We start from the raw sequence: 18,170 nt of genomic DNA, 5'->3' as shown, positions 1-18,170 counted from the left end.
TGGCCTAAATCAGGTGTGCTTGTTCCGAAATCATATTTCGTTGAGACTGGGCGCATATATTTACTCATTCACGCAACGCTGTTCCGCCGGGTCGTTGATCGCCTCTCTGTACCAGCTTCTGTGAGTATGCATGACCGCGGTGGCGAGTCGATGCCTCGTTTTTCGGAGCGTGTATTACCGTAACGGCTGGATGTTGTCTGGCTTTCGTCTCTTTGTTGGGTTGTGCATGACTGTGTGTTGCATTGAGCTGATGCCTCCCTTTTTGTTAGGTTGTGCGGGGATTCCATCAATTCACTGACGATGACTGCGTTGGTTGATGCCTCCCTCTTTATTGGAGTGTGCGTGACCACATGATACGGGTCGACGCCTTTGTTCTGTTTGAGTATGTATGGCCGCGAAGGTGGGTCTCTTTTGTTGGGCTTTGCCTGCGTGGTGCTGGCCGACGCCTTTCTTTGTGCCTCTGCACTATTTGACACTTCTTTTATATCTTTCTTAGCGCATCTCTGGCACCCTTCGACCCTTCCCTTGCGTCTGTTCTTACTATCTTTCGTGCCTTTCAACACCTCATTTGCGTATAGGTTCGACATACCTGATGCAATTGAGCCACTTGAGTTTGTCTTGATGTCTACTGTAAATCTGACCGACCATTGTCGTACCATCAGGTTCACTTCCGCGGACTCGTGTTCCTCCTATTGTCACACGCGCGGATTTAACTAGTTTAATCTTCGTGACGTAGACGGTAGTTTTGACCTGCACGAAACATTGGACCGGATGCCCCGGCAATCTGTCTCTCCAACTGTGCCGGGTTGCGCTTACACTACTTGATCTTCACGATAAAGCCAAAGCATTGATGTACTGGCGACTTCAACTTCCACGTGCTTTCTCTGGGTCAGCCTTTCTCTTCGACATTGAATGTGCTCTCGTGTCTCATTTATGACACCATTCGGCACCTGCGGTGGAAATGGTAACACAAGGCTGTACGATACTCGGGATGAGTCAACTCAGCTTTCTGTTTCACAGCGTGTTAGACATGCCCCCTGATACACCCCAAATCTGAGTAATGTTCCTGAAGCAGGTCATGAAATTCAGCTACCTAAGCCTTTAAATACTTATTACGCGAAATCCGCCGTGACTGTGGAAAGGGAAAGACTATAGATTGATGATCACAGGATCTGATACGTGCTGTACATCCAACGATTCTAAATCCACTAGTCGTTTTTTCCGACGATCAGATACCTCCCTTCACTGCTTCCCAGGATGCCCTGGATGAGATATCCTTCCACCACCTATCCCATCATTATTAGTATAAAATTCATCGAAAAAAAGAATGACCAACCTGGCAACATTGGGGCGGCTGCTGAACTCGTCGAGCCCAATATCCAGAAGGACAGCACCATAAGGCAGGTGGAACAGATCGGCCAGAGTGATATCCTATCTCTGGGTCAGCGCGATTCAGCGTCCGTTCATGCAGGTGCTTACATTTCCAGCCAGGTATTTCTGCTTGCCAAGGATGAGATCATAAATATCAAGCTTAGCAGAAAGCTGGCTTTGTAGTGATTTAGCACGGGCTTCGTCGGTCTTCCCTCCAAACCACCTATAACATTGAAAGTTGCAGATTTGACAACGCGTTGCAGGTGACTGGTACCTACATAGCGAACTTCAACTCCCATGCCAATCCGGAGACGAAAGGATCATAGTTAGATGTTTCAGTTGATGCAGCTTGCTCAAATAATGCGATGGCGGTGGGATCGGTGGGAAGGAGGGGAGTTCCATGCGAAGCGTACTTCGCGGCGATATACCGGCAGATCGCCCTCGATTCATAAAGAATCAAACCATTGTCATCCTTTAAATAAGACATATTAACGATCGTTCTATGTAGATAAGGGAAGGACGACCGCACAATGTAAGGGACTTGGCCGAAAGGCTGGTAGGCGGTAAATTCAGGAGCCTTGTGTGCACCCTTGGTTAGATCAACAGGAATGAACTCGAATTGTACATTCTTTTCCTTCAATACCACTGCAACACGGAGTGTGCATGTTGAGGTAGCAAATCCGTAGAGCTTCAAAACCATCGTGAACGGAGTTTTGGACTGTGAGGAAACGGACTTGAAAGTTTCTGGTTCCTCGCTATGAACAACTTCATCCTCTTACTTATCCAAATCGCGTGAGATATTTGACGTGGAGAGATGTTATCAGAGTAAAGCATATTAATCATCAAAGTCAGGAGAGATTGCAACAAGGGCTGCAGTGCGGGGTGAGAATGGAATCATCGAGGCTTTCGCACTTATACAGGACGACCTGACGCAGAGACATGTCATTAATGTCAGGAGAGATTGCGATGTCCGACGGCTGCAGACAGGGTGAGAATGGAAATCACTGAGATATTCGCACCTCCACACGACATGTGAGAACATGTATCTCCCGTTATCACGAAGACGTGATATGCAGTACACCGCAGAATTTTGGGCGTTGAATGTTTAGAGAAAATCGATGACTAGGAGGGTACACGCAAAAGACCACCAAGAACAGGATATACCTGCTGTTCAGCATCAGGTTTTAGCCTCCTTTGTAAGGCAGTGTCCAGAACGCCTAATTCTGTGAATCGGGATTATTGCTCGATCATCACAGTTGAGTAAAGTGAGTCAGAGATGTGAACCTGGTTTGACAACTTAGCAATAGCACTGAAGAGTACTGGAGTAAACGACAGTTGTTGAGAACATTTACTCGACTGAACCGCAGGTGAGATTACTCGAGTACATAGCCCAATGATGTGCACAGAGAGTGGGTGCATTGAAGTGAGCTTATATACATGGACGTCCGAGTCGGTGTTGGTCCCAGAGCATGAATGTGCGGCAAATACCGGGCGCGCCTTTCCTCGTTCTCTGCACTTACATAGAACGGAAAAGTCCCAATTGAACGAAGTTCTATCAGATTCGTTATATGTACAAAAGGTTATACACATCTTACATAAATGACTTTAATACTTAGTGCCGAGTCCTTTATACATCTGGTTAAGCTTTGGCTTTGACTGCGAGCCACGAAGGCCTCGCAGTGATATCCTTCCACCACCTGTGGGTAGGTTGGTCAGTTGTCTGGTCACAGTAATATCTGTTCAAGAACGGTCGCTCACCTTGCCACATTCGGTCTATCTTCCAACATGTCGTAGCCCAATTCTTCGAACACGATTGTTCCATACGGAAGATGGAATAAGTCGGCCAAGGTAATGTTCTAACGAAAACTCCTGGTGAGCAAGCCATACGGTCGCACCAATTGTCATTACTTACATCTCCTGCAAGATACGCCTGTTTTCCGAGTATAACCTCGTATACATCCAGTTTTGCCTTCAGGTTGCTCACCAGGTCGGATAACCTGGCTTCATTTGGTTCGAGGCCACGATGCCTGTTGAAAACGCTTCAGCCACGAACTCCGCGGAGCGTTAAGTCACTTACTTCTTGATGATTTTCTCCGCGGTAATACCCAACGCAAAAGGGTAAAAGTTCGACGTCTCGATTGACACCGCTTGTTCAAAGATGGCCTCCGCTTTGGGTTCACGGGGCACGAGGTCCGGGGTGCCTTGCGATGCGTACTTCTTTGCAATGTATCTGCAAATGGCTCTGGATTCATAGAGAATGAAGCCGTCGTCATTCTGGCCGCTGCTGTATCAGCATCTGTCGCCATTAGTAGTCCAAATGAGTCACTGACTATGTAGGGGACCTGTCCGAAAGGTTGGAACTCTTTGAAGGCAGGTGTTTTGTGTTCGCCTTTGTAGACTTCCACGTTCACAAGTTCGTACGGCACTTCCTTCTCTCGGCAGACTTCTGCGACGAGTCTGACGAGGGGAGCGTTAGCATGACCGTGTATCTTGAGGGCCATTGCGATTGTGATTAGGTGGAGGAATGACTATTGCTGGTGATCTTGTGCTGCCCTCTATATACGCCCTGCGCACTCAGCCTCTTCGATCGAGACTAAGCTTTTCCAGGTAGCTCGGAAATTGTACGCAGAAGACAGCTATAGAATCGTCATGACGCGCGATATCTTGCTGTGAGGAAGACAACGCTCGTGGAATTTGTGCGTCATGTAGTCGTCACTAATCCACTTTAGAAAATTGGCCTGTGCAGTTTGATTGATCAGGTGATAGCGGAGGTACGTTGGATATCATAAGTACTAACGGATAGCCCTCTAGCCAATAACAACTTAGTTACTCTCGTCCCTTCCAACAACCTATTCAGAGTTGCACTGTAGATCGATACGGGGTTCTCCAAGCAATGCATGTTATCCGCGAGAAGTATGGCTTGCGCAGCAACTCGTACGTACATACAGCTAGTCCACATCTATCTTAGGCTCCTATGATATGTTTGATCCACTGAGACAGCAGACAAACCAGCTACAGTACATGGTATATAATGTTATTATAGAGAGCACCCCGAGTATAGAAAATGGGTCCAGTAAAAAGTTCGTGTATACCACATCGATCAGAACGTAGATTTGTCAACCTCCAATCTTATCTTTTCTGCACCGTAATGGTACTGCTCTTCGCCTCTCCACTGGGTGCTGTGACACCTAACTCCACATCTTCAACAAACCTTCCCATTTCACCGGGGGTAGGGGCGCGCTCCTTTTCTTTGCGGCTCGGACGGCTCCAAGACACGAATTTCGTCTTCTGCTGCGGTGCAGTCGCTGCCGCATTGTCTGACATCCCCGCGCCAGGCTTAACCTGTTGTGAATCCTTCCCAGGCACACTCTGACTCGTTCCCTGCGCCTTATCCGCCTGCAACTTCAAAAATTCATCCCCTCTTATCCTCAAAAACTCTTCCAGGAGCGCGGCATTCCTTGAATTTGCCTTGAACACGGCCATGACAATGTCGCCCGCTACCGGCACCAGGCCGCTCAAAGCCGATATTGCATTGTTGAGGAGCATGCGGCGCACAAGCCAAGCTGGTAGTTCAGCCTGCCTTGCTTTGCGGACGACCAGGAGATAATTGAGCGTGACATCAGCGACATCACCGGCGCCGGGGATAACACCAATGATGAAGGTCCAGCCAAATCGGAGACCACAAATGGAGAAGCCTTTGTCTAGGTAGTGGGCACGGCGCTGCACCGACTTGAGAATCTTTGCATCACGTGCTGAAAGGCCAGGAGGTATCGCGCGCTTGAAAATGGTAAGACCGAGCGCAGCGGAAGGAAGGATTAGGGCACACCTTTCTACGACGTTGTTTGCCGCGGTTGTCAGTATAAAACTCGTACAACGGGTCTTCAGGTCTGTATTGCTCGAGGTTTTTTTCAAAGAGCCTTGTACCTGCTTTTTGAAGGTAGGAGGTCATGACAGGGAGAAAGAAGAAGGAAATGAGTGACCGCGGCGCATTTTGGCATATATAACAAGAGCCCCATTATGCACCTGACAAGAACCTCCGTGGAGTCTTGGCTACAACTTGGCTTTTTGTATTCCGCAGTTTTTTGTTACAAAACTAATTCATATTTGGCATTTATGTAATTTCCAGAGTATATAATGGAGTTTATGCACGAATTAGTCATCAATATTACATTAGTTTCCCTCGATGCCTTCATTCAAGCTCGACGAAGAATATGTTCAAAACAGCTTTCACACTTACCTCAAGTCATCCCTCACACAAGCAAAGGTAGAGAAACTGATAGAGGATCAAGTTCTAGCATCTGCAGAAGCAGATCTTATGATATCTGGTGCGCAGCAGCTCTCAAGTAGCTCTGATGTCTTGGTCTGATCACATCTGACGTCAATGTTAATATCACAGGTCCAGCATTATGCCTATATTTTGCTGCCCTTAGATGCACAACAAACCCACCGTCTGTACCACTTCCTCGTGCCACGAAGTCGGCACCGCCCCTCGAGCTCTCAGCAGATAATTGCCCACCGGCATTTCTCGGCTTTCTAGCCGTTTGGGCAGCTGCGGTGCCGCAAATCCAGTGCCTCATCCCCCAAGACCAGCATGATCTTGCTCGCATCATCTGTGGCCTCCAACCTATTGCTGTCCCACCAAACCCTGAGTGCGCCGGCATCGCAGCCGATCTACGTGCAGTGGCAATTGAAATCAGTCAGAGACGCACCTTTCAGGATAGATATGCAAGCGATCTGCAAGCTGCGTTAGATGCAGGCTCATCAAGCAGTGGTTTGAAGGTCAAGACGAGCTTCGTACCACCACCTGTATATTCTGATCAGTTTGCCGCTGAATCATCCGGATATGGGTCCAAGAAATTCTCTTCTCCATCATCCGTTCAGTCCGCATTTCCCCCGCCCACGCCTTTCCCTACAATACTCACCCAAGACACCCCTGAAATCGACTTCATCCGCGAGACACTTTACTCCGCACTCGCAGCTGTGCTAGAGCAGATCACAACCTCTCGGGCTCACAACCCGCACCCTCTCGCACGTCTCTTCAAATATGACCCCCCGCGTGCCCATTTTGCCGCCGTCAGCCTTGCTATTCTCGAGGTGGCCACGACGCAGGGGATCATCCTCCCTGATCAAAACGCGATCATGTGCGTCAGTGCACGAGAGCTTGGAGGGCACAAGCTCACACCAGATGCATGTCCGGAGCCACTTCGGCCTTTCATGATGGAGCTCATTGCCATTGGGCGGGACGCGCAGGTGATGCAAGATGAAGACAACGAAGGGACGATCAAGGCTATCGAGAGAGGTGATGAAGATATACCAGAACCTAGGTTCGAGCGGGTGCAGGCCATCATCATCCATGGTGTACGAGTTGGCGGGGATACTGCGGATGATAGCTGCAGGAGGCGTAAAAGGAGCGTGGAGGGACGGGCCGTGGGGTTTGCGAACAGGGTGAATGCCCTTGGACTGTCGATCAGTAGAATCAAGGCGTTTAGAGACAGGGAGAAAGAAGTATTCGATGTCTTAGGGCCACGCCCGTGAGGTTTCGGATGCTACCTAGTTTGGTGGGAGGTAGTGCATGGATGCAAAGGTGATCACAGACTTACTTTACTAATACCAGTACTCTGCTGTATTTGATACCGTATTGATTCAAAACTTGTGCTGTTCATCTCCACACCAGAACGATCGTACCGGCCGCTTGCCCATTTGGCCTGAGCTAAATTGAGGACACAGCGGACATTCGTTTAACGATCGCCATCGACACGAGGCCTCACTCCACATATCTCAACGCAGTACTCCACCTAGTGATGCTAACATTGCCTTTGAGCCCGCATTTGCCTCATCGGTTGATCGCGCACACGGGCCGGGACCAACCTGACTCGAATAAATCACAGTGATCTCTGAGATCATTGTTCGCCGATCAAGGTGGTATATCTGCCCATCAAGTGATAATGAGAGAAAGTGCATCAGTATTGGGCGGCAATGCATTAGCAGCGGAATTGGCGATTCGGCCACGTACCCTCAGTCATCTCGTCGAGACATTAATGTGGGGAAAGCATGGCATGGGCATGGGGCATTTGTCTACGGGGAGAAAAACTCTGTGAATTGTACGCGGTGGAGAGGCACACGAGGTAGCGGCCACTCGGACAGGTGACATGCACCAGGATTCGAAGTGAGCTTATTAGGACAATACGGACTCTATCCTCTCCTAGTCCCGTGGTGCTTCACAAAGAAGTGCGCAGCGCGGAGCACGCAAGGTCTGCAGCACACAGAGCCCGAGGAAGAAGTTCTCTTCGAGACTCACTCCGGTGCTGATTGCGAAGCCAGAAGCCAGACCCACTAGCAATGTAAGTGTTGGCTTGTTAACTTGGGCAGATGCTTCCTGTTGCTTCCTGTCACGTCACTTTGGCGGACTTGATACACCTGCCCTGTGGACATACATCAATCGAGGCAGATAAACCGAGAAGCAGCGAATGGGCGAGACGAGGAAGGGACGGTGTTGTGTGAGTGGTAGGAAGAAGGGCTAATGCGATACACTCGAGGATACAAGCTGTTTCCGAGGGTCGATTGACGAACAATACTAATAATTGTCGCGTGTGTCCGAGAACCGAAGCCCAAGAGTTTCATTAGGATTCCCCTCGCCTGACAAATCTACCAAACACCGTGAGCAGACCATGTAAAAACCGGATTTTTGTGGGACTTGAATTAGCAAGGGTCACGATGGATATAAATCATCGGTGCTCATGACTACTAGTGTCTGCGAAGGGATCGAAGCGCGTTAGGCCATCAGGCATACATATGTCACATAATCAAGTTGATCGAATCTGCATGATGCACTAATGTATCCCTGTAATACCACTCGTCAGTAATGAGATGTATAAGGGCGACAGTAGTCAGATCATATCAGATAAAAGGATGAGCCTGAAAGGCAAACCCAGCCGGACGTAAATCAAACAACTTTCGAACGGTGATGAACACGCATTCAAAGAATCATATGGCCCCGGCAAACCTCATCATCAATCACGAGAAAATAAATTTTGGGCTCACCGATGAACATACAAACCACCAGCCTATGCGTCGTCGTTGCCGTCGTCATCATCATCATCCGTTAATTCCTCTCCCTCTTGAATTCCTTGGTGTCTTTGAAATCCTTCACGCCGGGCCCACGAACGGCCATCGGTGTAGGGCATTATTCGTAGAGGTAAAATGAGGGTATACCACGGGCTGTGTAAAGGAATTAGAAGAGTAAATTGAGAAAAGGCCACAATTTACTATCTGTCCGGACCAATGTTGAAGAAAAGGCGCAGGTTAGTGCTCTTTCTAAAACAAAATCAAAGTATTATGCCTATGCCCGATATCTGACATCCCGCTTACCCAAGGTCAAAAGAATTTACAAAATTCTACACAGCGTATCAGCATGCAAATGATCGTGACAGATAGAACCACATACATCACCTCTGGCCCTTGCAATGCGCTTGTAAACTTCATGATCTTGTGCCTCGACGGTGGTCTCTCCACGAGCAATACCCCACAAATGCCAGGAGAGCATGATGAACACCGCAATACAAATAACGACAGAGAGCATGTAGGTGAGGATATAAGCTAGTTGTGGCACCACATACGGCCAGTTGTTCTGTCATGTGTAATGAGCATTGGCTGAACGATATTGACAGGGCGACGCACAGAATACGTGAGGCCGACTGCCTCTAGCGCTTGAGAGTAACCAAGAATACTCAAGAAGAAGGTCGATAATACTAAGTAAGCCCTGATGGAAGCGCATAAGCTGGGAATTGGGAGGAGGAAGTGAAACATACATGAAAAGGACGAAATGCCTCTCATTGTTTAGTCCAACGCACTGGTTTATCCCTACAGGGAGCTAAGAGGAACGAGCATGCCAAAGTAATAAAGGCTCACACTGTAGAATAATTAACCAACGGGTGAGCAATATCCCATAAACAGAGTGTTCGAGCATTTACAGGACAATGATGATCATATTTTAGCACACATCGGCCACATATCCGACAATGATGGGCCCTCTCCGTGAAGTATAGGTTAGCTTCCTGGACCACATCAGAGTGGGCGTACTCACTTCTGGGCGCATCAATCCACACCTCCTACATGCAGTGGTACTCGCTGTTAATAACGTGATACCACGGTTGGACCACCGAACTCCAGCGCTCGTCCGTTGAGAAGGCGAGGCCCAGAGTCGACCACTCCCTGGCAGCAAAGCCTCATCTTGGGCGAATCCAGGTGGCAGCGTACATACATAGTAATAGTGCGTGAAGAGGTTGAGTGCAATGAGTACGCAAGGGGGTGTGGTAAGCCAACGAAGGGGAAGGCTGGGTTGAATCACGGTGACTGGAGTTGAAAATTAGGCGAGTGTACACAATCAGACAGAAAACCACATACAAAAGCTGGCTGCTCCAATTGTTTGCAGTATAACTGCAAGCCCAACAAAATATGGGCCTGCTGCGCCTGTGATGCGGTCTCCAGCCCGCTCAAGCCATTTGAAACACCGGAAAACGTGACGAGCACAGAGCATGAAGAAGAGCGATGAATGAGAAGCCCTGGCCAAGCGAGTCCACGATGGCCTTCTAATTGAAGTTCTACTTATGAGCGTCTGGGAAGAAAATGAGTGCCAGAATCTGAAGTCCACATCCGAAGCGGAATCAATTTCTAACGTGACACAAACAAATACTCCCAACGTCGTATGTAGGGGCAGGGAGACAAGGACAAATTAATTGCAGCTACACTTTGGTATGATAGCCAGTCAGCTGCGGCTGGTAACTTACAACCCGAGTAGTAAGTACGAAGGACTGGTCGATCGAATACAACATTGCATGCAAGCCCCACAATGCTTGAATAAGATACGTACGTGGCAGACAAGTAGTGCTGCATCTGATACACTTCCTGAGAATCACAGTCCACATCCTGCGGATACAAGGAATAGATAATTCAAACATCAACACACATATATGCCGCAGGGGAAAATAAAACATTATTGTTGTCGCTCCTTCCGCCGGGGCGTCCCTGGAATCTTGCGTGGTGTTGCACCAACTCCGGATGGCAGCCCTGTCAGCCGCCGCTCGCCTGCAAAACCGCCACCTTCCTTTACCCGCTGCACTTCTCGGACAGCACGCCGTGCAGCATCACCAACTTTGGCTGGCGGACGATCCATATCTACTCGTGATAGTGCACGGAAAAGATCTTGTTGGTCTTCAGGATGTTGGCTCAAGCTTCTCTGTATCGGTAGATGTGACGAAAGGGAAGAACTTTGTGATGAAGGAGGAAGAGAGCGCGATCGAGTCGAGAGCGCCAATGACAGCAAAGAGAATCGATAGTCGAGTTCTGACTCAGCTACGTTTGTCGTCTGCACTGCAGAGTGGACAAATGAAAACAGACTGTCCACCTTAAAGTGGACACCCGCTATTCGTTCGTCGAGAATATTCTCGACTCTGATCTCACGTCAGACATTATGCGTTTGATGAGATCCGGATTAATCTTCTCTCGAAAAGCGTCCGAAAGCTCGTCCTCATGAGGTAGTAGCCACCCCCAGTCATCCGGTGGCTCTTGCGAAGCAGCTCGTTGTTTGCCTTTCGCTTTAGCAGACGAAGGGGGCTGCAAAGCTTGGCGTCGTCTCTCCAGATCTGCCTTGGAGTTGGTGATATAAGCGTTGTAAAAGTGGTCGACTTGAGTCCACGCATCGGCCTCTGCTGATGCACTGTGCAGCGGATAAAGCGTTAGTAGCTCATGACCGTGGATATAGATTAACAACGAACCACTCGATATGTTCGCGAAACTTGATCTCCCGCTCTTTATTTTTCACATTCTGTTCATTTGGCTTCAAATCTCGCTCGTCACCAGCCTGCCCGTCCAGAACATGGCCATACACAGGTGTATCAATCTTCTTCTCCGCAAGCATGCGAATGAAATCGTCCTGTACAGTCTTCAGAATTTGCTTTCTGCGTTCATCAAGCGGAGGTGGGTCTTTGCCACTTCCGCTACCTGATGCTTTAGATTTTGACTGGGATTTTGAGCTTGAAGAAGATGCTTCAGATATTCTCGTCATAGCTCGAGCAGCCGACCAGACGAGCAGCTGACGTGCGCGTTGTGGATCAGGGAGGTCGCAATCGATGTGTTTATAGAAGCTCGAATCGGATACAGTAGCATGTGGTTGAGCTAAGAAAAATGGTTAGAGCCTGCGCGTAGACGAAAAACAAAGGTGATTTATTAGAGGGGAGAGACGTACTGATTACACCAGTGTTTTCAAAGCTCGTGCTTATGCGCTTGCCGCGCGCGCTCATTGATGTTCGTCGAGAGTGTTGGGGTGTCCGTTGTGGGGTACGCAGGGGAAGGGACACCCCTTCACGGAGTAATTTATTACGCTCTATTTGTGGGGTTTCACTATCGGGTAGTGGACGAAGCGCATCAGAGGGGTATCGCTGAGAGGTGTGTTTAGGTGTAGAGGGAGGGAATTTGAATGACGAATCGATTGCATCTTTGGCGCGCGATCGCTGACGAAGATGAACCGTCTCAGATTCCATCTGCCTGATATCCTCATCCAACTCTGGTTCCTCACGCGTCGAAGATGGTACATCGCGTGGCTTGACACCGGTAGGTGCGCGTGACGAGTCAGCTTTAAACCTTTTGGCTGGCGGCTTGGAAGGCCCAGCTATGGAGCTGGAGGGAATGGGTTGCGAAAGAGACGAGGGAGGACGAGATGGTGGTCGAGTAGTTGTGGTCGATGGCTGGGAAGACGGGTAATTGTTCTGTGGAGTTGTAGGACGCGATATTGGCGCGCGTACAATGACAAGCCCACCTGGCTGTTCCTCGCCAATGTCTAGACGCGATTTGTGAGTACTTCACGCGACTTGCTTTCAAACTCTTACTCACACTTTCGTTTGGACGCGCCGTTCGGCTATAACGCATCGTTCAATAAACAAAGTGCGCACATTGATCGAGTAACATACCTTTGGCCTCTTTGCTGCCTGCATCAGTGGATTAACATCATCCACTGCTTTCCGCTTTCCTGGTGGTTTGGGGTCTGCGGATGTCATTGGGTTTTCGAGTCCTCCAACAGCGTGTGTAAGGGTCCCGTTCATGAATTTCCGTCGAAATACAGGAGTTCAAGGTCGTAGACGTATATTTGTTCGTCGTTGCCGTTGATCCCGGCGTCGGCGTCGGCGACGATGATCAACGGAGGAGGGAACCTACAGTAAGCGGAGTTTGAATAGTGAATTCCCACGTGAGACTTTGATCAACAAACGGAGTGTGACGTCTGTATCTATATTGTCACGTCACACTAAGTACAACACAAAGAACTACATGGCTTTTCACTTCATACGTCTAGCTCCGAATATACCAGTTCCTACCCTGACAATGTGGCTACCAGCTCGTAAGCCTGCCTCAAAATCAGCAGTCATACCCATGCTGAGCAGCAGTTTTCCGTTGTCCCCCCATCTCCCATTGAACGCTGGATTGCTTCGAAGCATCCCTTCTAGTACATCTCTGGTCTTTTTGAGCACCTCGAAATCTTGATTTAGCCGCTCCGATGACGCCAGAGATTCCGCCTGTGAGCCAATAGTCATCAGCCCCTGAAATGTAGCTTGGGACAATGTTCAATGATGTGGCAAGCAAGCTTGAATAGTGGGGAGTCAGCGGCTTCAGTTTCGGTATCCACATATTGCAGTCCCGACTTTTGGATTTCCCCAGATGTGTTGACTTGCAAGAGCATGTTGAGAGGCGTCTTGCGGTCAGCCGGTATAGCACTGTTGTAAATATCAGCATCTTCGATGCTAGTCAAACTCTGGATGGCATGAAGATTCGACACCGCTGATTTTCAGAATGATTGTCACAGTACGAATCGGGGTAGACTTAAATGTACATACTTGTAAGTTCTCTCATCCTTGCTCGCCTCCGAAAATCGTCTCCTTCTGTTTTCTTCATCACACCTATGAAGTGCCATCGAAGGCTTTCAAGGTCTGCCAGCTATCAATCGCGAGTCGGTCCCTTCTCGTTCACCACGTAGAGGCAAGTACTAACCTTTTTCGCCTTGTTGACTAGATCGATATCAGAATTTTCTCCAAAATCTATTTGGCCTTCCTCATAACAAGCACGAGTCATCCATGCCGGCTTGGTCTTTGATACAGCTACCAGTGTCAGAGTGTGAGATGAAGATTTCGAAGCTTCCGCGAAACAAATTTTGGTTTCAGCGAGGTTCTGCAAAAGTTCTGCCCGCCGCTCTGGAGTCGCCTTATCTGACGTCGTCGAAGCCATTCTAGTCTTATAAAGAATTGACGGTGCCCGTAAGATAACCCTGGGGTGGAGCATGGGGATATATAAGTAACGTCACGGTGCAAAAAGGCAGCTCACGTAATCATCGGTGGTAATACCGCGCACCAGACCACAAGTGGGGCTGTCACTACTGCAGCGCCTCATGCAAACTTCATCTCCGAATTCCTGCAGTTTTTACATTCAACTATGCTGAAACTTCAGGAGTACACCGCATGGATTTCGGTTGATGGCCAGCCGTTGGATACTTACGCTGTGGAGACATCTCTGGCGACCAACGAAGTGACATGCTGGATCCCATCTGAAGCTGGCAAGGTGCGCCACCTTGGCGTTGTTAGCTCATTTTGTGTCTGATGATGGGGGTGCTCAGGAGTTTTCTGTGCATTGTCAAAACACTTCTGCCCCTGGTCTCGATACCATCGGTGCATTCGTTTATATTGACGGACAGGGGTGCCACGGTAGCTTGTTCGAGCGCTGGAACGTGAATCATACTGTCAAGTTCAGTCACGCATTTGTTTCGGATAGGATCACCAAGCCATTCGTATTCTCAACTGTCCGGCTGACAGGTATTTCCACACGTTGTCAGTTTATTGGTTCAGTGCCTCACTATTGTGTAGATGAAGATGAATTCGCGGATGTATCATCAGCCGACTTAGGACAAATCCAAGTCAGAGTTTGCAAAGTGGTACTCGGCGAATACTACGATCCTGCCCAGAACCAGCTTCAAACTGAACACAAGGTGCACGAGCGGTCGAAGAAAGCAGTGACACACTGTGTTGGGTAAGCTGTGTGAGATGCGCAAGTCGTCTAACTGAACACTGACTACTCGACACACTTCGTCCTAGGCTTGGTAAGGAAACTATGATCCCACAAACAATGTTGCGCAAGTCACAGTCCATTGGTCAACCTCTCGCAAAATTCACATTCAAATACAGAGACCGAAGTTTGTGTTATGTGTTTTACTCTTTACTGCGTTCACAGCATCTTCTGGTAGATCTTTTGAAGGCGAATGGAATTGTACCAGTGCCAGCACCCCTGAAGCGCAAGGCATCTCAGGAAATCATTGACCTCACTGTTAATGACGTCCAGGCAGGGAGCAGCAGATCCAATGATCCAGTCCGAGGAGAACACAACTCGCAGAGAACAAAAGAGACGGAGCACAGGAGCAAGAAGGTCAAGCAAGAACAGAAGCCCGGTGTATTCGTAGAAGTCATTGATTTGACGTAGCTCGTGTATTGCACGAGTTAAAACCAATGAGATTGATGGCTATTTAAATAGTAAGTGTGCCATCGCTGTGGATCACTTCGTTGCTTCTTCAGCCATTTTTTCTGTGCTCCTTTTGCACAGCGTTTTTGATCATGTATGCGTTGTTCTCGCAGGTATCAAGGGTCACCAGTCATTTAATCAAGGCTTGTAATGCACGTTCCATATCATTAAAGATCTGACTGGGGAGCACTCAACATAGAAACTTTTATAGTTCGTGGGGTAAAGCTGAACACTCTTCGTCAGCATTGATCTGGTGCACAATGACGTAGGTAGTGTCTTTCCCACTTTATCGCCATGTAGCGAGGGGTTCGTGATGCAAAAAACCACTGGAACAGTGAAACCAGTCCCATTTTTAGGGGGATTCGACATTTCCTTCGCCGAGGAGATCCGATGAAGTAAGAGGTTTTTGACCATTTTTGTTGATTCATTTTTTGATGCCTGAGATTCCACTACTGCATAGTTTACATGCCGCACAAGTGGTTAAGCACGACCGAATTGCAACTACATGCAGTTCGAAGTTGCTTCTTGTCATCAACAGCATTGCAGCAACGTCATTGTGAGTTTTTGTTTCAGCTGTAGCCAAACGCAAGTGCTGGCCATTAATTCTGCTCTCTGCGTAAGTAGAGCAACTTGCGAACAGATCAAACATATGCATCAACCGTCTTCCACATCCACATGTGGCGTACTAATTCTCGGGTAAAGGTCACGGCCTAACTGCGAAAAGCTTACCTGAGTGCTAAATAAACTACTCTCTCCGCCTGGCCGGACAATGAAATTGCACAATGCGAACTAAATTGTGAAGAAGAGTTGGTTAAGTAGGCTGCGAATGATGTACTTATACCTGCTCATACAATTGGCAGACTAATGCGGTGACCGATCAGACAAAATTTGAATGGGTTTCGATTTGCCAGGAGGGCTGCTCGTAATCGATCAGATCTTGCCATGTCTAACACGCGTACGGTGACTTCGAAGTTGTGTCATTTTAATTGTACGTTTTGTCAGGGTTTGCCAGCACCACTGCCTCCACTCGATAGAAGATTTTCTATTAAATAACAACCACAAACACGAGGTAATTAGCTAAATACCGGTCACTCCTCTCACACATACCTAAATTAGCTCTAGTTAGTTAATGCGATTGATTTCGAATTGAACCAGTGGTGTTTCCCGAGCGAATGACTGACATCGCCGGATGTCGTACCTTGGTTTCACATACCACTACTTCAATTGTAGACTGTCACCCTCCAGTTACTCTCTTCTATCCTGATCTCAACCCTAACTCCGCTTCATCTTCATGTCGTTGTACGCTAATACAAATATAAACACCAGCTTCCTGCGCAGAATCAGTCTCTCTTTGGCAGACAGCAAGCCTTCTTCCGCCGGACGAAAGTGCCAATCACCATCAGCCCTTCCCCTTCGCAAACAGGTCCCTCGTGGCTGCAGCGAGGCCGAAAAGTTTGCATCACTTACTAACATCGGGATTGCTTCTCCTCTCCGACACGCTCACGGGTTATCGGATCATGCAGCCCCTGGTCAGTACCATGCACTACTTGATCGTATATGAGCTGAAGAATCATTTTGATTCTGCGCCCGGCTGCTACTTTTGGTCATGTCTGCAATTTGTCTACAGATATCTACCGCGGTCACAGCATTAGCCTGTTCGTGCCCCGTGGCGCAGCAAGGGGTTTTCCCACTGGCAGTGAATCTACTACCCTACCCTACAACGCGGACAATCTGCGCGCCATGACATGTAGTTTGTCTTTTCGGGGCATACACGACATTTCCTCTATGACTCTCATGCCCGAGATCACTAGCCCGACTTCGTCCCTGTCCTACAGCGCACTCGACATGCTACTTAAGGGAAAGGCCGCTTCAGATGCAAGCGTTCCATTCACCCCTTACTCTAAAGACACTAAGGACGAAACTTCAAGAGTAGCCGAAGTTTCGCATTCTTATCCACTCGTCATGACAAACCCCAGCACAAACAGGCACTCTTTAAAATCCCTCACGAACCCTGCAGGATCAAAAGGGGTTGACCAAACAATCGAAAAGACACGCCTCCCATCTATCTCATCATGCCCATCTATCGAATCGAGCAGTAGCTCGTCCTCCAGTGACTCGAGCTTATTGTCGCCGATAGCGCGGTGGCGGCGTTCCCCATCTCCAGAATCCCGACCAACAATGGTCATCCAGAGCACTCTCTCAACGCACACCATGTCCGTTGTGCTTCCGCGCGCAATACAATCAGAAATGGTTACCGTTTCTGTCAAAAAGGGAGATAGGTTGAATATCGTGGCTGATGCATGGCACATGGAGAATGATTGTAAGCATGTACCATCTGTTATATGACGGAGTCTCAACTCATTCTCGTGAATCTTAGGTCACTATGAGTGGCAAGTACACTTTGCACCCGGTGACGCAGACATGCCTAGTGTCCGTGCACGGTTTGCGCCTGACGGGAAACTTACTATCACTGTTCAGCGACGCGCTCCAGGGCAAACCTCAGGCTATGGTCGAGGACCACTGGGAACCAGGTTCTGAGAACTAGTCATATGTTATTTACTTCTTGCAATTCTACAGCGTAGCATGACCACACCTACTACTATACGTTCTTTCACTAAAACATAGTCCTGTATTCTAGATCTGCCTTGGTGCATAGGGGTATTTCCCCTTTTACGAATCATTACGTTCACCAAAAGTTCTTTTTCTTCTTCTACTAAATTCGTTTTGCGCCAAGCCCGACTTGGCACCAACCTTGACTTGCTTCCTAGGTCGACGGTCCAAGAGCCCTAGTATGGTGCAGATCAGAGCCTCTCTCGAGCGTGACGTGGGCGACGTTTACCAGAACCTCTCCAAGCACGGCGGGACTCGGGTAGTGACCATTCAGATGCCAGCTCAGACGCGTCATCCGCCGAACCTGGAAATGTCTAAGAACTTGAAACGCTCTCCCGTCAAGGCTCAAACGCGGAGTTCGCGCACAAATCTTGCAAGCACCTCGAAGACCGTCACCGCAAAAAGACGAAGGGGAAAACTCGAGTTGTTACTATCCATGAACATAGACAGTGGTATTGTGCGGCTTGCCAGGTGAGCAAGAGATAGTCTGAGTTATGCTATGACGGTCCGAGTCAAGTCGTACCTGACGTCCTCGCATGTTGCTCACATGAACTGAAATGCTTAGATATCGAGTTTCCTGCGTCCTATGGACCTTCTGAATCTCTCGTGCATCACCAAGGCCTTTTGAAGTTTACTCG

The 18,170-nt window shown here is 48.6% G+C and overlaps 10 protein-coding genes across 10 annotated transcripts; 3 read left to right on the top strand and 7 right to left on the bottom strand.

Moving 5' to 3' along the window:
• Window positions 1-68: 68 nt before the first annotated feature.
• On the bottom strand, window positions 69-587 carry BJ212DRAFT_1296953 (uncharacterized protein; the record flags this gene model as incomplete). Its single annotated transcript, XM_041332520.1, has 1 exon — window positions 69-587. The coding sequence occupies one exon, from the start codon at window positions 585-587 to the stop codon at window positions 69-71; it is 519 nt and encodes a 172-aa protein (XP_041196325.1).
• A 641-nt stretch (window positions 588-1,228) lies between these two features.
• BJ212DRAFT_1477459 (glutathione S-transferase) lies at window positions 1,229-2,071 on the bottom strand (the record flags this gene model as incomplete). The annotated part of the gene is made up of 5 exons (XM_041339551.1): window positions 1,229-1,286; window positions 1,337-1,431; window positions 1,480-1,594; window positions 1,650-1,843; window positions 1,901-2,071. 5 exons carry the CDS (start codon window positions 2,069-2,071, stop codon window positions 1,229-1,231), a joined length of 633 nt encoding a protein of 210 aa, XP_041196324.1.
• A 611-nt stretch (window positions 2,072-2,682) lies between these two features.
• On the bottom strand, window positions 2,683-4,128 carry BJ212DRAFT_907261 (glutathione S-transferase). Its single transcript, XM_041344317.1, has 5 exons — window positions 3,702-4,128; window positions 3,449-3,645; window positions 3,284-3,398; window positions 3,130-3,227; window positions 2,683-3,068 (listed from the first exon to the last, which is right to left on the bottom strand). Exons 1-5 carry the CDS (start codon window positions 3,870-3,872, stop codon window positions 3,011-3,013), a joined length of 639 nt encoding a protein of 212 aa, XP_041196323.1. The 5' UTR covers window positions 3,873-4,128; the 3' UTR covers window positions 2,683-3,010.
• Window positions 4,129-4,172: 44 nt separating this feature from the next.
• Window positions 4,173-5,484, bottom strand: BJ212DRAFT_907260 (uncharacterized protein). Its single transcript, XM_041344316.1, has 2 exons — window positions 5,198-5,484; window positions 4,173-5,148 (listed from the first exon to the last, which is right to left on the bottom strand). Exons 1-2 carry the CDS (start codon window positions 5,318-5,320, stop codon window positions 4,501-4,503), a joined length of 771 nt encoding a protein of 256 aa, XP_041196322.1. The 5' UTR covers window positions 5,321-5,484; the 3' UTR covers window positions 4,173-4,500.
• Window positions 5,485-5,554: 70 nt separating this feature from the next.
• Window positions 5,555-6,906, top strand: BJ212DRAFT_1296949 (uncharacterized protein; the record flags this gene model as incomplete). Its single annotated transcript, XM_041332519.1, has 2 exons — window positions 5,555-5,696; window positions 5,768-6,906. 2 exons carry the CDS (start codon window positions 5,555-5,557, stop codon window positions 6,904-6,906), a joined length of 1,281 nt encoding a protein of 426 aa, XP_041196321.1.
• A 1,529-nt stretch (window positions 6,907-8,435) lies between these two features.
• On the bottom strand, window positions 8,436-9,907 carry BJ212DRAFT_1264482 (DHHC palmitoyltransferase-domain-containing protein; the record flags this gene model as incomplete). Its single annotated transcript, XM_041330418.1, has 9 exons — window positions 8,436-8,589; window positions 8,638-8,685; window positions 8,740-8,765; window positions 8,816-8,998; window positions 9,049-9,130; window positions 9,180-9,241; window positions 9,342-9,401; window positions 9,455-9,723; window positions 9,775-9,907. The coding sequence occupies 9 exons, from the start codon at window positions 9,905-9,907 to the stop codon at window positions 8,436-8,438; spliced, it is 1,017 nt and encodes a 338-aa protein (XP_041196320.1).
• A 142-nt stretch (window positions 9,908-10,049) lies between these two features.
• On the bottom strand, window positions 10,050-12,584 carry BJ212DRAFT_1332151 (Mis12-Mtw1 protein family-domain-containing protein). Its single transcript, XM_041334797.1, has 6 exons — window positions 12,336-12,584; window positions 12,259-12,283; window positions 11,615-12,205; window positions 11,145-11,544; window positions 10,831-11,086; window positions 10,050-10,774 (listed from the first exon to the last, which is right to left on the bottom strand). Exons 1-6 carry the CDS (start codon window positions 12,465-12,467, stop codon window positions 10,364-10,366), a joined length of 1,815 nt encoding a protein of 604 aa, XP_041196319.1. The 5' UTR covers window positions 12,468-12,584; the 3' UTR covers window positions 10,050-10,363.
• A 114-nt stretch (window positions 12,585-12,698) lies between these two features.
• Window positions 12,699-13,641, bottom strand: BJ212DRAFT_1445144 (uncharacterized protein; the record flags this gene model as incomplete). Its single annotated transcript, XM_041338059.1, has 4 exons — window positions 12,699-12,959; window positions 13,046-13,197; window positions 13,254-13,353; window positions 13,408-13,641. 4 exons carry the CDS (start codon window positions 13,639-13,641, stop codon window positions 12,699-12,701), a joined length of 747 nt encoding a protein of 248 aa, XP_041196318.1.
• Window positions 13,642-13,718: 77 nt separating this feature from the next.
• Window positions 13,719-14,993, top strand: BJ212DRAFT_906604 (uncharacterized protein). The gene is made up of 4 exons (XM_041344314.1): window positions 13,719-13,971; window positions 14,027-14,222; window positions 14,274-14,436; window positions 14,502-14,993. Exons 1-4 carry the CDS (start codon window positions 13,846-13,848, stop codon window positions 14,881-14,883), a joined length of 867 nt encoding a protein of 288 aa, XP_041196317.1. The 5' UTR covers window positions 13,719-13,845; the 3' UTR covers window positions 14,884-14,993.
• Window positions 14,994-17,100: 2,107 nt separating this feature from the next.
• On the top strand, window positions 17,101-17,460 carry BJ212DRAFT_1264541 (uncharacterized protein; the record flags this gene model as incomplete). Its single annotated transcript, XM_041330425.1, has 2 exons — window positions 17,101-17,242; window positions 17,300-17,460. The coding sequence occupies 2 exons, from the start codon at window positions 17,101-17,103 to the stop codon at window positions 17,458-17,460; spliced, it is 303 nt and encodes a 100-aa protein (XP_041196316.1).
• Window positions 17,461-18,170: the final 710 nt, after the last annotated feature.

The sequence above is a fragment of the Suillus subaureus genome (genome assembly GCF_016647635.1).
Source record: "Suillus subaureus strain MN1 chromosome Unknown BJ212scaffold_6, whole genome shotgun sequence".
Lineage (NCBI taxonomy): Eukaryota > Fungi > Basidiomycota > Agaricomycetes > Boletales > Suillaceae > Suillus > Suillus subaureus.
The sequence above is the reverse complement of the archived record's forward strand: the minus strand, read 5'-3'. Positions and strand labels throughout refer to the sequence as shown.